Source organism: Taurulus bubalis, assembly GCF_910589615.1.
Source record: "Taurulus bubalis genome assembly, chromosome: 13".
NCBI classification, from domain to species: Eukaryota; Metazoa; Chordata; class Actinopteri; order Perciformes; family Cottidae; genus Taurulus; species Taurulus bubalis.
In genome coordinates, this window is record NC_136601.1 from 19,060,914 (window position 1) to 19,077,156 (window position 16,243).

Below are 16,243 nucleotides of genomic sequence, written 5' to 3' on the forward strand. Positions count from 1 at the left end.
ACCGCCGTCTCTCTTGGGTGCCGTTTCTCAACCCGCGGGCCAGGGGCTTCCATGTGTGACAATGATTACCTCCACTTCAGCCATAAAAAGCCAGAGAACCCAGATAACTGTAACACACAAGGAAAAAATCATCTCTAGACCCTGATGAAATATGATGGCTGGATTTTCTCCGCTCAGCACAGCCTTAGCTAAAAGCAGGCACGCGTAACAACTTGAGGGAATTGAGGCCCTCCTAGTGCTGGTGGACAGGTCAGACCGAGTTGACATGAAATTCTATATGAAATGCATTTTCCTTAAAGTGAAGTGGGGCCCCAGGTGTCTTGTCAACTGTAACTTCTCAGGACACCAATCAGTGATAGATGTGCTAATGTCGGAGTGCTATATAACAAAAAGAGCAGCCTGGCCCTGGAGCAGAGGTCAGCAATGTCTGCTCCACCATCTACATGGCTCACACACACACACACACACACACACACACACACACACACACACACACACACACACACACACACACACACTAATGCTAGCAACACTCCTTTCAATGCTGACCTGATTATCATACAGTACTTCGGCACCTTTCATAGTTGAATTACACACCATACCTTTAAGGAACAAAGCCAAAATAATACCTGGTAATTTCATATAATTATCTGTTCTTTCGAACCTGTCACAGAGAGCTCTTCTTTTTCCAAAGCCTCAATTATGAGCAAGGGGTAAAAAGATATGTGATGCACTGAAGCATACAATGCATAACACCGCTTCTCAAATGTTTAAATAGTAATATAAAACTTTACTAGATGCTAAAGCTTTATTATCATCCATAATTATGTTGTCTCTGACTTAATTTGCTTAAAAACCAGCTGTAACAGCTATGCTAGTCACAATAGCTTGTGTAAAGAGATGACGCACATCAGGGCGCATTTAGGCAGCAAAATTTTTAATTATTTCAGAAACGGCTCGGTGACTACCTGTCTGTTATCTTTGACATTTGGTGTATTTTAATTAAGGTTGATGATTGTCCGGTTGCCCTTGCATCCAACAGGAGTCTCCATACGTGATGCTGAAGAAGAACCACGAGCAACTTGTGGGAAATGACAGGTACGAGGGCTACATCGTCGAGCTGGCTGCGGAGATAGCCAAACATGTGAGCTACCAGTACAAGCTGAAGGTTGTTTCAGACGGCAAATATGGAGCCAGAGATCCGGAGAGCAAGATGTGGAACGGCATGGTGGGAGAACTGGTGTATGGGGTGAGAAAACACACATTCATACACTGACTGCCATGCAAGGTGCAACCTACCCATTAGGATCCAAAGTAATGCTCATTCTCTCTCTCACACACACACACACACACACACACACACACACACACACACACACACACACACACACATACACACACACTTCGGAAGCAATTTGTGGTTCAGTGTCTTTCCTCCATTAGAACGTGCCTACTGGAGGAGACTGGGATCGGACCGCTAATCTTCCAATTAGTGGACAATCAGCTCTACCTGAGTTACAGCAGGCAGCTGTTAGTCGCCATTTAAAGCTGGAAAATAGACATAGACTACTAAAACATGCCAACTTTACATGCCAAAACCAATAAATTCATGCAAAGATTCATTCTAACTTCATTTTAGTAGTCTGCCACGATCTTTTTGCATTATCTAAAGACAGAAAATGTCCAACTTTGTCAGCCAGTAAAAATACTGAAAAAACAATGTTTCACCTCGTATTTCAGTCAATGTCCATGGATTTATAATGCAATATGCTTTATCAGCCAAAGGTGGCATGGGTAATTCAGGTTCTGGTTGTTTGATAAAGGGAGGTGGTGGTGGAGTTCAGTATAAAACCTAGTGTAGTTCAAAATAAAAAGATAAAACAAAAGAGAGAGAGAGAGAGAGAGAAAGTAGGCCTACAGCATGATAATTAAAAATATATATTTCATCGATAATGGTTTGCTAACATGAAATTAATGTATAGCTTTGAAGGCAAACATATTACATTGCAGATGAATATAAGGTTAGAAAATAACACATTCAACGTTACTCCCGGTATAAACCACGGCCAACAGAGAGAGATAATAACGTCTCAATACACCTCTAGTAGCATGCTAGTATTTGCGAATTAACTCTGTATTATATAGCTGAGGCCCACTGAATGTTGCCATTCCTAAAACAATGCTGCTAGCTAGAAAATACTACACAGACAATACTAGTTGTAGTGGCACAACAGGTGTTTTGATGAAGGCAATCCTGTGCTTTTCCCATTCACAAACACATATTGTCAACCATAAAAGACATGAATGCTGCTTAACAACTGCCTGCCTCTGTGTAACTTCCCTCCCAGAAAGCCGATGTGGCTGTGGCTCCTCTGACCATCACCCTAGTTCGTGAAGAAGTGATCGACTTCTCGAAGCCCTTCATGTCCCTGGGTATCTCCATCATGATCAAGAAACCCACGAAATCCAAACCCGGCGTGTTTTCCTTCCTGGACCCGCTGGCTTACGAGATCTGGATGTGCATTGTGTTCGCCTACATTGGCGTCAGCGTCGTGCTGTTCCTCGTCAGCCGGTTCAGCCCGTATGAGTGGCACGCCGAGGACTACGAGGAGGGGGGTGAGCCGCAGACTCCCACCCAAGCCTCGGCCTCCAATGGGGTGCAACAGGGCCAGGCGCAGACGCAACAGAACATCAACCAGCAGAATCTTGAGCAGACCAATGAGTTCGGCATTTTCAACTCCCTTTGGTTCTCGCTGGGGGCCTTCATGCAGCAGGGCTGCGATATCTCACCACGGTAAGAAACTCGGGCCACAAGTGTCGATGCGTTGCTTCCGCGGTGCTTTGAGTCCCCGCAAAGAGACACTAAGCGCCACCTACGTACAATATCTTTCTTTCTGCCACACCAACGCTTGGACGTGCTCCGTTGCTTTATGCTCAACTCAGTTGGGCTTTGTTTATTGAGAATTTGTTCTGTGCCAGTCACTTGTCATACAGCGCGGCGATAGAAGTGTGATGGAGAGCCGCAGCAGAGGGAGTTTATGATGTGGTCACGTTGTGTTTTCGTTCTCCTCTTCCCAGATACCTCCCGCGGGACTGTAAACATGCCATGAACTTCGAGGACGATGCAAACTTGTTGTTATAATGTTTTCACAATGTCTATCCATCAGTCAGGGCTAGGCTGCGTATCTATCGATCAGTCAAACTGCGAGTGAAGGTACATGTTAAACCCTTTGGAGATTGTTATTAAGGATCCCGGTGTGAGTATTGAGTGGTATGTGTCGGCTTCCCCTCAAGTGCTCTCACGAGCTACGGTATGAAACCATTCTCAAAAGGTCACCAATTAAAAATCTCATTAAGTGTCTGAAATTAGAGACACGGAGGTCGACTTTCTGAGCTTTCCAGAGGGACCAGCAGTAGGAGATGAGGTAATGTCAGTATCATCACTGTTAGCTTTGCACCAACTGAGACAGGTTAGGTCATGGATAGACACAGAGCTACTTGTCTCTTTAAACTTTAAACTACATACATTATGTATGTGTGCAATGTGGTGGTGCACGTATGCATAATACATCTGTACCGTGGTAGCTTTTCTTCTTCTTTTTCTGAGGGTGGAGAGGCTGATGCTGTTGCTTCGGGGGGAAAGAAATAGCAAGCGGGCTTTGATAATCTGCTTTTCTCAGATATCCGTCTCTGGGATTTCTGCCTCTGCCAAAAAACAATGGAGGTAAATTGTGGTGCTCACAGAATTGAAATTTTTTTTAAATAATTCAGTAGCCTCATCTGTGTCCAGAAACAATGTGCGGTTACCCTGAATAGTCGGAAGAACACACGCAAGGTAATAGTCCCAATCAAAACTTCTTTATGTAATTGCTTTAACGCAGCGAGCACCACATGTGAAGTACATCGTTTTTTTTATCCGGGAATATCTGGAAAACCTGAGCAAATGCAACAAAAACTATCTGCATGCTTAGATACCGTGAGAGGAAGGTTAGAACATCAGGTGTTCGTGTGTTTTGGGCTGATCAGTGACCGACAACCGGAGGCATCTTGTGTTGCCGGGCGCCATGTGCTTTATTTCGATGGACAAATATCTGCAGTGCTCAGTCGACCATCCCGGATGGAGCGGCTGAAGGTTAGAGAAATTACAGCAATGTGTAACGGTCCACTCTTGTCTTGACTTCCATCTTGTGACATTAACCAAACGTATTTTCGCGTTGCTCTTTCCTTCCACAAATATCAAACGGGAGAAAATCTGTGCACCTGCAGGCCTCGCAGGCTGCAGGTGCTCGGCGGTGTATGATGTAGGTACCGGATTCCTACTCACACGGGCCCTCACCTGACATTTACCCATTTTCTGCCCGGAGACTCGGCTGTGCTTCGTCCAAGGATGGAGCTCATTGTCTGAGCGTTCTTCTCTTACAGCCAGAAAATGCATCTTCAATAACTATTGATTTCCTCAGACAGAGAGAGAGAGAGAGTGAGAGAGAGAGAATGTGACCATGCATCCACAAATTGTCCGTTCCCTGTGGTCTCTTTTTGTGTTCTCTTTCATGTGTGTGTGTGTGTGTGTGTATCGCTCTGAATTCGTGCTTGACTACACATGAGTTCACGCATATTTGCACAGCATTTGCATTTGTTTTGCTTTTGGAGGGGGGGCGGGGGGGTAAGCTCTGCTGATGCAAGACGTTTCCCTGACTGTTCACAAAGCAGATGGTTTCTTTACTTGCAGCCGCTCTGCCGATGCCGCCTTTGACTGCAAATGAACCAGCTTTGAGAAACATTGTATTTCATCTCCAGCTGTTAAAAACTGAAGAAACCAAAAGTTCCATTTACCTACTGATGAACAGAGGATGGACGTAGTCGCGATACAGTTGTTGCGTTTGGGTGTTGTTTGAACTATTTGGTGCTTTTTGTATGCTCTCTTTCAAATAGGTTTCAGGGAGAATGGAGCATTTCCCTTTGGCGTTATCAGTGAGGGTGGCAGCTTTAGGGACTCCTCTCCTCCGAAGGCTTGACTCAAATGTCTTCCGTTCCCCACAGTGTCCTTCCAAGGTGACTCTGACTGTCCCTCTTCCGTGTCTTGGGAGTCAGTGTAGCAACATTAAATAACAAATTGAATATAAAGCACAAGTTGTTGAGCGTTCACGGTTCACAGGGTCTTGCTGGTGTCTTTAAAACCAACACGGTGAATGTTTCACCCCGCTGAATGCTGAAGGAAACATCTTCCCCTCGAATATTTGGGTGACCTAGTTGCTCTAGTTAGCGCGGCGCGGCCCGCATTCACGCATGTTGATGTATCTCCTGAAGCGGCGTGGGCTCCTGCTAGATCTAAAAGGACATGTAATGCTTGCGTGTGTTTTGTCAGATGAAAGCAATAGTACTTGCAACCCTCCCATATTCTGTTGTCGGGGTTTGAACCACGGTTGAATTTTGTCTTTTGGGATTTGAGAGGTTGTTTTTTTTTCATCCAGAAGTGGTGAGAACATTTTTCTTCTTGTATGCCTGTGAGCGTGTGCTCATTTATTTAGATTTTAGTTTGGCCTCAACTGATTTTTTTATTCCATTCCATAATCAGCTGTATCATTATGATAGCAGGTGTGTTCGGTGTGTTTTGTTAACGTCCTCGTGTTTCTTTTTATGATTACTTCAATTTACTGGATTGTTATTTGACTGTTAAGTCAAAGAAAGAAAGAAACAACGAGAAATATGATTTTATTTATTTTCACAGTAACAATAGATTCTGAGAAAAATCAGCAATGCATCACGTAGTTTACAATTGTAAACTAGATTATTAGTTTATAAAAAAAATCAACATTACAAGTTTACAAGTATTATCAAATAATGTATATGTTTGGGTATCCAAAGTACAATTACTCATAATGCACAATGATAAATTATTATAACATGATTTATGATTTATGTGTAAGCAGTAGCTGGTCACGCTCGGTGATTATATGTTTTGTACGTTAAATTATATTTTGAAAAGTATGAGCTATCATATATACGTACTAGAGTATTTCTCTCTGAAATGTAATGAAGTAGAAGTATAAACTCAAGTAAAAGCATCTCAAACTTCAGTCTTTGGATAGACGGTTACTTTTATATGAAACCCTGATCTGTTCATTAATGCTAATGATGTCCAGCATCTGCAATTTCTGCTTAACTAAACAATAGTTGAGACTAGTGTCTGGTTAGCTGCTTGTTGCAGCTAAAAGAAGCTAGCTGGCTACATTTGGTGAGCACTTGTCGAGCTTCCTGATAGATGCACGGTCATGTGATTGGCTAAAAGACGAGGGGCGCTATGAAATAATAGACAACGATACAAAAAGTCTAACTTTTGAATAAAGAAAATGGCAGCGTGGATTCCCTCCGGGTTCTTCAGTCCAAAGACTGCATGTCTGAGGTTAATCGGAGGCTCTAAATTCCCCGTAGGTGTGAATATGAGTGTGAATTGTTGTCTACATGTACCGAGCTATAAACCGGGTGAACCCTGCTCGCCCAATGTCGGCTGGGATCAGCTCCAGCGCCCCGCGGCCCTGAATAGGATAAGCGGTTTGGAGAATGGAATGGTCCATTTCGACATACAAATACACATTCGTCATGTGATTATTGATTTCATATCTACTTCATTCTTTATCAACACTTTTCTGCCTCGATGCTTTTCCACCCCTGATGGTTTAATAATGTGCTATTGTTATAAAATATTAAAGAACAAAAACGTGTGGAAGACATTCTGTCTGCTCCCGAATCTGCTGATATTTCTGAGCAGGTGCTTGTAAAGCCTCCCGTCACTGAGCCTTTATTGTCACTGATAGGTGAGAACAGAATGTACTGGAGGTGCAGTCAGCTCACAGCGCCTCACTCTCCATGCTTCTCCGTTTAATCAGAGACAAAAGTCCAAGGAACAACACTGACGAGCCACTCTGTCCTGGATTAATCAGTAGGCGTGTTTAATTTCCCTGTCTGCCTGAATCCGCGAGTGTGTGTGTGAGTGTGTGTGGTGTGTGTGTGTGTGTGTGTGTGTGTGTGTGTGTGTGTGTGTGTGTGTGTGTGTGTGTGAGCTAGTTCTATTAAAAGCAAGCACTTATTGCATTTTCTTTGTCTGCTGCCTAACCGTGTCTGCTTGGACCAGTCTGAAGGTATCTCAAGGTTCACTGTGTGTGTGTGTGTGTGTGTGTGTGTGTGTGTGTGTGTGTGTGTGTGTGTGTGTGTGTGTGTGTGTGTGTGTGTGTGTGTGTGTGTGTGTGCTTGTAGGCATGTATTTGCACATTAATGAGATGCATTAATGTGTACAGTATTTAAGTGTGTGTGTGTGCGTGTGTGTGTGTGTGTGTGTGTGTGTGTGTTTATGTGTGTGTGTGTGTGTGTGTGTATGTGTGTGTGTGTGTGCATTAGCTCCCCTTGGTCCCCATGCTATTTATTCTCTGAGACCTTGTTTACTGCTCTTTCTAAATGTCAGCACTGTCAGTCAGGCCCTCCCATAAGCCCCAGTCCGTGCTGTTGGGCCCTCCTTTTGTTTATCTCTGCTGCCGACAGGTGGACTCTCTGAGTGAATCTCCCCCCTCCATCCCCGACCCCCTTCACCTCTATTCAGTCTTCCTTTCCTCTCGTCTGCTTCCCATCCTTTATAGATCTCTCTGCCTCATCCAGTGGTGAAGAGTGCATCACGTGTGGCACATTCCCTCTCATCCCGTGGATTCACCGATGCTTCCTGTTTCAAGAGAGGGATTTTTTATTTTTTTTTAATAGCAGTATGCAGGCAGCGGTCGTTTCATGCAACTTCTTTTTCAAACTCTGAAAGCAATTGTAAAGTACTGCTGGGATGCTTTTAACCGTGAAGCCGCTGCAGGACAAAAGGTGGTGTGACTCCAGGTGTGTTAAACATTGCAAGTGAGGAATTTACTTTCATACAGCACCAACAAATTATGGCAAAGGGGAGCGAATGAAAAACAAAAGCAGCAACGTATACATTCAGCAGGCCCTGGGCCGTGCTCCAGCTTATCCCTCAAGCTTTCCCTATGAAGCTTGCTGGGTGAGAGCTATTGGCAGGCGGAGAACTTGACTAAAAGGCGTGGGTTCAGGATGTTCCTCCCGTGGATGTGTGAGATGTTTCTGTCTGATGTCTGTGTGTGTGTGTGTGTGTGTCTGTGTGTTGGCCCCGTGAACCAGCCTCCCCTCCTCAGCGCCTGTGTTGCTCTCGTTACATGATTGTAGACTAAAATAAATCAGCTCTGTCACTCACACTCCCCGCCTGCCACAGCAGCAATTTCTCAGCCGGGCGGTCAGAATCACTCAATAATGTATTGAATACATGGTGTGTTGTTGTAACCCGGAGAGGGTCAGCATTTATCATTTTTTTGCCATACAGTGATTCTTGTTGTTTATTGTTTGTCAACATTGGCTTGGAGTAATTCTATTCCCGAACATATGCCGTTTCAAAATGCTGTTTATGTATTTAGAGTGGCAGAGTTTCCAACTTGATATTCATCGTGCGCTCTCAAAAGGGGAGTGGAAGCCGGTGGCTGGCTGAATAGTGTCAAAATAGTGTCAAATTCCCCCCCAAAGAAATTTGGCTTGGAAGATTTAACTTGGCACCGCCACTGCTGGTGCTATTTTTATCCATTTTTATTTTTGCCTCTCTCTCTTGTTGATGCTGTACGCGTGTTTGTGTTTATTTCAGGATGCTCACCTTGTTGTACAGCAGATGCTTCTCTCCCAGATTTTACACGGCACACTGTACTTTACATACTTCTGGAAAAATGCCACGATCCAATGCGTCTGTATCGCAGCCAAACCCCGCTTCACAGCGTTGATTAAAATGTTACAAACGTTGCGTGTTGCCTGATGTGTTGTATGATCAAATGTACACGGCGGTTCAGTTGCTAATCAAGTCCACTGGGAGGCGCCAAGACATTTTTTTATTTTTTATAATCTATCAATTTGCGTTATTGTTATCATCCCACTGTTGCAAGCCAGGGAGTTACATAACTGTGGTGTTAGTGAGTTGCTGTCAAAGCAGTTGGGGAAGACTTGATAGGAGGGGATGATTTATTCATAAAGAGACGGTTCAGTTTAGTTCACGGCATCGCTTATGTTTTATTTATCTGGAGATTGCATGAAGGCAACTTTTGATCATACATGCATGAGACACACACACACACACACACACACACACACACACACACGTACAGCCCCAGAGGATCTCGCTGGCGTATATCACACTTTGTACACAGACAAAGACACCACCATGCCCTCAGAGGTGCACACTGAAAATCTGCAAGACACAAAAAACACAGAGGCACATGTATGTTTCCAGCGGCAGAGAGGGGTTTGTGTATGACCGTGTGTATGTCATGTAACGTCTTCCCTGCAACCATGAATTATACACCAAGCCTGAGGCCACATGGGAAATCGACCTGGACCAAAGTAAACATTGCCAATAGTTTGTCTGGAAAGATGCTTAGAGGCTTATCAGTCAGCTCTGTTTGCTCCCCTGTAAATTGCAAGGAGCCCTAACGAGAGCTTTCACTCTGCAGAGCAATTCCATCCCACTATAGGCTGGTTCCCTTCTAGAGAGGAAGGCAGGCAGAGGGAGGGAGATGACTAAAGTCTCTCTCAGCTCTACTGTTTGGAGTGCAGAGTGTGCTGCCATGGCAACCGTAAAGAGACACAGATTTTTTATATATTTATTGTCAAAGCAGTGCAGCTTCACATCAAGTGGTCTGTGTAACTGCGTGTCATCGCTTTGTGTTAATACATCGGTCAAAGTGCATGCGGTGTGAGTTCCGGCGACGTGCGTGTCGATGGTATTGATTTTCAGTGGACGGTTGAGATGCATCCGTGTTTTTTTGGAGTCCTGTTTCCTGGCTGGAGTGACTAAGAGGCTGCTGCGTATGCGCGTGGGCGCAGGAGCGAGCGCCCGCCAGCGCTGACTTATCTCCGTTTGCACGAGACTTGAGACGGCGTCCGTGATATCGCTCAGCGACCCCGTGTCCGGCCATGGATGCAGCGATTATGGCCATATCTCAATCCTATCGATTCTCCTCTCACGCATGTTTTAATGCACCACCGCTCAAGTTCTGTCTGTACGTCACAAAGCAGCACTTAACTCCAACAAACAAACATGCATTTAACAATTACATAGCTTTTGATTCATAATGCTTTTGGTCCTATTTTCTATTGCATACTTGAATGTGTATAATTACCAGCTTTTGGTGAGGTTTGCTGCAGGCTGGTACCAACATTATCATAATATTCTCTTTTTAACTCAATGGCATGGTAATGCTGACCTTTAGAGGCAGGGACAGAGAGACGTTTTAATAAAACATTATTTATTTTTTGCTCCTTGCTTAAAAGCTTGCATGTTGGTTTGGCCTTGAAGATGAAAGCCCTCTGAAAATATACAATCTAACAATCGCACGGCTATCAAAACTGCAGCAGCCAAGCAAAACAAAAATCAGAAGTAAACTTTGCAACTACTCTGGCCGGTAGCACATTATCATCCCCCGGAGCATCATTTAGCAATATCGAGACAGAGAGGCAGAATGAAGTGGTGGAAAGACACTGTAAGCGTTGTGTTTTCTGGGGCCCGGCATGCACTAAAAGCATCGTGAGTTGCACATCAAACCAATTTGGCGTGTCTGCTCGGAGCTTAGTTCAATTTTGAAGTCACGGCAGAGGACCAAAATTGTCCTTTTGCGTGTGGTTTCAGAAACCACGGTGACCTACATGGCTGCAGAGTTACATAAAAAGGTAATCTCGTTCATAAATACTTGATTGTGGTTAATTATCCAGACATCCCCACATTATTATGCATGTTTTTTATCGGGCTGTTTTTCGCTGAGGAGGCTGTGGGGAATTGAGAGCTTAATAAAACTTTTATCAACTCATAACATTTACAAGCAGCTAAGGCATAGTTGAGGAAATGCTAATTAACAAAAGCCCTGCGATACAAGTCAGCAAATTGAAAGGACTGTTGAAGCATTGGAATGCAGCTGAGATGTATGGGACAATAACTCGTGTTTTGATGATACACATTAGCTCCAAATCGCGTGCGGTGTGCAGACAAAACATCAGGAGACGTGTTGCAGTAATTCCATCAAACACGATGAAGGAGCAGCAGCAGCAGCAGCCTACCGTTCTCCGCCTGCACTGGGAAACACAACAAATTACGTAATCCTATAATGGTTTGCCTCAATTATGAAATGATCACAGCCTTTACAGATTCTCAGGCGGATTCACAAAGAATGGATGCCGGCTGCCGACAGAGCCGTGAATTGCGCGTCATTAGAAAGCGCCATCTGCCATTTTCATCTGATTGCAATTTCCTGTGTGGCAAAGTATAAATGTTGTCTTTTCATCCCCATCGTCAGAGGGAGGTTTAAAATGTGTTGACACAATTGATTATTAGCCACAGTCAGTTGAAAGGGTTATTTTTTAAATAAAAATACCACATTCAAAAACATATCCCAACCTGCTTAGATGTATGAATGGATGTTAAATGTTTCATCAAATCCAAATCACGTGGGAGCCTTCAACACTGGGATCCCCGTACACAAATTCACTGGCCTTGTTCCATCCACTAGTTCCACTTCTTTTGAGGTTATTTTACGCATTATATCCTCTGCGTCTTTCTGAAAACGAGGATTAACGTTGCTGAGTACTTCGTTAAAGATGACGTTTTTTCTTTCACCTCTCAGGGAAGGGGAGGGAAATGGTTTGTTTCTCTAGTTTCAACTTCCTTTTGTTTGGAGATGAAGGTATCTTTGTCGGAGCATTTATTTGTTGTCATCGGGGGGATATTCCTCTTTTATTTAGAACCTCTCTAATTTTTCCATCCACACCATTTTATGCTTTTTGTCTGATATTTTCAGAACAACGGGGTAAATTAGCTAAAAGCTTGACGCTCATATTTCCAGTGTCTGTACTGATTTATTTTTACAATTTCAGGATGGTCCTTAGCTTCAAAAACAACGCCGTCCAAACCCACCAAGTGTGGTGTTGCAGATGGAAATAGATGTTCATCTTCAAAGGAAGCCGGCAGTCCTTTGTCACATTTTATTCTTTTATTCATTACTTTGTAATTCGGCATACATGGTTTGAAAAGAAGGATAAGTCCCAAAAATTCATCACATTATCACAGTTTTCAAGGACTTGTTTTACAAAATAAGTTTCCCCACTAAAGCTGGGCCCCACGATCAGACAAGAAAGAGGTCCACGGTTTCCAGGATAATTAGTTTCTTGTACTTCCCCATCATGTGACACACAGACATTCTCCTGCGTCTCTCCCTTCTACGTGTGATACAACTGTTCCTTGGAGAGAGTGATACAGCACTCTTTCCTGTAACGGCTCCAAGTAAATGTACAGTTTGAGACGTGCGTGGGCGGCGCTGCTGGAAAGCAGGGAGAAAGCATTCTTTGTTTTGTTTGGATGCGGTACACTTAATGCCGTTATATTGTCTCTGAAAACATGAACTTGAGAAATTCTGCGGGATCAGTGATTATTTTTCCCGTTTGCTTAACCTTTGTTCGCAAACTGTCCCCAAAAAGTGTTCAGACTTTCTTTTGAATGTTGGTGTAACCCAGGGGTCGGCAACCTGCGGCTCTTTAGCCCGTCTATTGCGGCTCCCTGAGGCTTTGACAAAAAAAAAAAAAGATGTTTTTATTTTCTTCTCTTTTTTTGCCCAGTGGAAAATCTTTCAAAGGGAACTTCTCTAATCTTGGCGTTTGAGGTGATATTGGGTCACAGAAAATAAAAATAAATGTTTAAATATTTCTTTAACTAAAATGTGCATCACATCCTGTCACGTCGCTGTCAAGCAGCTTCCCCTGCAGGTGCTACTCGTGATTCAGAGCTCCGCCCTCGCTAAACTATCAACAGAGAAAGGTAGTTTAATTCTGCGTGGACGTATTAATTAGCTTTCACTGCCAACGATGCTGCTGACCTGTATGCTTGATATGTGGCGAGGAGTTAGCAAACAACAAAACATTTAATGTTGAAAGACTCTTCCAGAACAAGCACACAGCATCTGATGAAAAGTATCAAGCTGCAGAAGAGCGATTTATCAACTGCTGCAGCAAACTGAGCAAAGTAGATATATTATCAGGAAGTGGATAAAGTCTCCAAACTCCACTCCTGCTGCTGGTTCTGCGTCAGCTCATGAGACAGTAAGACGTCCGCTCGCTTTATTCTTGTTCTATTATTTCATAAAGACATATAATATATACTATATATACAACTTCATAAGCCTTGATATCAAATAACTTTTGCGGCTCCAGCCACTTTTTTTTGGTGGAAAAAAGGGCAAAATGGCTCTTTGGATAGAAAAGGTTGCTGACCCCTGGTTCTGGTGTAACCGGTTCACCAATGCTCGCGCACACATTCACACCCGATAAATGATTCTGTAAAACACCACAATTTTACAGCCCAAAATGTGTTTGACTTTGGGGAAGTCCTCTTGACCAGCCTCACCTGCTCTAATTGTAATTTCTCTGCTGCACGCCGGTGAGAGAGCTTTACACATTAAATGAGGCAAATTAATGGCGTATTATTAGCACAGCCTCGAGGGTTTCGGACAATTTAAACAACAAATTCTGAAGTACTGTCTGTTGCAACGGAATCAATCCAAGAGGATCTGGAAACCTGAATCGTTCATTTATATATAAATATGTGAGAAACTGTGTTTTTTAACCTTTGACCTCTTCACCATTGTCGTAGCATGCGGCAAAATGTGCCCCCGCGTCACCTTCGGAGCGAGGGACATTCAGCGTTGTGACATGCGGCTCGTTGTTGAGAGGAGTCTGTCTGATTTAGGCCGCGACCTACAACCTAGAAGTTCCGTCTCTAAAGATAGCGAGGCGGGCGGTTCTTGTCCCGATAAATCGTTTAAAGCTCTGTGGAATTCTCTCCAGTCGTGTTCACAGCTAAAAGCTACATTTTGTGAGCGCTCTAGTTGTTTCCAAAAGTTCAGTGTATAAAAGCCTGTCAGAAATTGCATTTAATAGTGAGGCAGGCAGTTCTTGTACCGATAAATCTTTGTTTTCCATACTGAATATTTTAAAAAAATAAGTCACATCCTAGTTTTCAGCATTTGCAGCTTCTGTCTATATGTGGCACGCAGTATTCTCCTGAGCCCGAACAAAACAGTTTTCATCGCTGATTCACAGTCCCGACCCTCGCGCCTCCTTCGCCGTCTGTCTGTGCGTTTGTGTGAGTGACAGAAACGGCCTCCGTCTGACCGGCCATATTGAAAACTACAATTTATTGAAAATTTAGTGAGAAATTATTCACTGTATTAAATCAGGGAGCTGAGAGACGGGGATATCCCAGTCAGATTTGTTGTCAGAAATTTAAAAAAAACATTAACGTTCTTGAATGATTAAACGTATTCAAATAAGAATATAACATATCATACCTTCAGAAATCTTATTTAAAAAAAGAATACAAATGATTGAGAAAAGACTCAAAATAAGTCTTCAACCAATTTGATGCAGGAACGCTCCACATGCTTTATTTATTGCAGAAAATCTTTTCTCAGTTCTTTGGGGAAGAAAGTCTCAGAGGGATGCTTTTTTGAAGATGCTGGCGACTGGGGGATGCGGCGTATTCAAGATGCATATGAAACTATTGAGGGGCCTGGACATTTTCAAATACCTGTTATGAATCACATGTATTTAATGAAAGAAGACTGCAAGACAATGTCGGTATAGAGGCCCAGAAAGGAGAGAGAGAGATTCTCACCGCAGGTTTTTAGTTTCAGGTTTAGTCAGAGTTATGTTTCGGAACATTTTTACTATTGCTTGCATAAACTATAAAGCATTTAGAAGCCATTTGTCCGATTCTTAATCTCCTATCTTATAGCCACGTATACATCAGCATGCATCTCTTGAACATTTAACAATTGCTGGCAGTATTATCAGCTTCTATTACATCAGTATTAACGACGGGGTCCTGCTCAAGGTGCATCATCATCATCCGTGGGTTTCTTTTTGTCTTGTAGCCCTTTTGTGAATTCGCTCCTCGCTGTGCACAAAAGATGACTCTGATGAATGGCGAGCAGTCCTTGACTTTTTGACTGACTATTTGTATGTTTGAAGAAATAACTGATGTGCCCGGCAATACAGAATATCAATTTTCTACTTGGACGCGTATTTCTTTGGCCGAAGCGCACAGAGAAGGTCTTTGTGTGAGCGCACATAGAGCTACACACAGTCTCCCTGTATCTGCTGTGATCCCGTTGTGTTGATTAGTGGATGCACTCTGATGTGGTCTTGATATAAATAGCGCTCCGGTTTTTAACATTTTTTGTGTTCATATCTCAGGCATCTTTTTCACATGGTTTTTCACACGTGAGCTGTGGTTGCTAAGGACATTTCCTGCCACAGCAGAGGCCAATTAGTCAGCACATACACGAATGCCTCAGACTCTGAATACACTGAGTCTGCATGTGTGTGTGTGTGTGTGTGTATGGGTGTTTGTGCCTCTCTGTCATCTCTGCTCCTATGTGTGCTTTTTTTAAGTGCGCTTGCTGGTCTTTTCAATCGACTGGCACAGAACAAGTCTCGTCCATCCAGACGAGATATCGTGAGCGGCTGTGCCCAGTCATTAAGAACACACAGCTGTCTGGCTAATTTTGAAGAAGCAAAAAAAAAAAAAAAAAAAAAAGCAGTGTAGCAGAAAACTCCTTTTCCATCCCTGATTTGTCTTAGAATCACTTTATAATTAGAGACCATTTTCTTTCTCATTTAAAGCCCTGTAATTCCTAATCCATTGTAATGTGGCCATTACTGGCTCATTTTTTACACTTGCTAAAGTCATTAGTCATTGCTAATTACCATATCGAATAGAGGAGGCCAGCCGGGGGAATTCTAATGAGAGTTTAGTGCTTCTCAAGCAGCTGTGGGTGGAGATCATATAGCAGGGGATGGAGATCTGGATCTGACATACTGTGGAGAGATGGTCTAATTCGTTTTGCCGTCCATCACAACAAATGGAGGAGTGGTGGTCTGGCTCATAAGCATGCACGACTCATAGTGGCAATGATACTGTACATATGCTCACGCACTCTTGGAATCATTAAAGCTGCTATAATTAGTATTTTTCATATTAGCAACGGATCAAATGACCATGTGACATCTGACGACCCAACAGATTAATAATCTCCCGACTCTGCAGTTTCCCTCAGCTCATTATTTGTTTTTTCAGCTTTTAAATCAGTCTAATAAACTCCATTTCCACACCTGT

The 16,243-nt window shown here is 43.2% G+C and overlaps 1 protein-coding gene across 1 annotated transcript in view; it reads left to right on the forward strand.

Moving 5' to 3' along the window:
- The window catches only part of gria1a (glutamate receptor, ionotropic, AMPA 1a), a gene marked incomplete at both ends in the record, with an annotated part of 63,840 nt that overhangs the window by 33,136 nt on the left and 14,461 nt on the right, over positions 1-16,243 (forward strand). The window contains 2 exons of the mRNA XM_079228273.1: positions 1,043-1,249; positions 2,349-2,794. Of these exons, the coding sequence (XP_079084399.1) occupies positions 1,043-1,249; positions 2,349-2,794 (653 nt within the window). The remainder of the gene's footprint in view (positions 1-1,042; positions 1,250-2,348; positions 2,795-16,243) is intronic.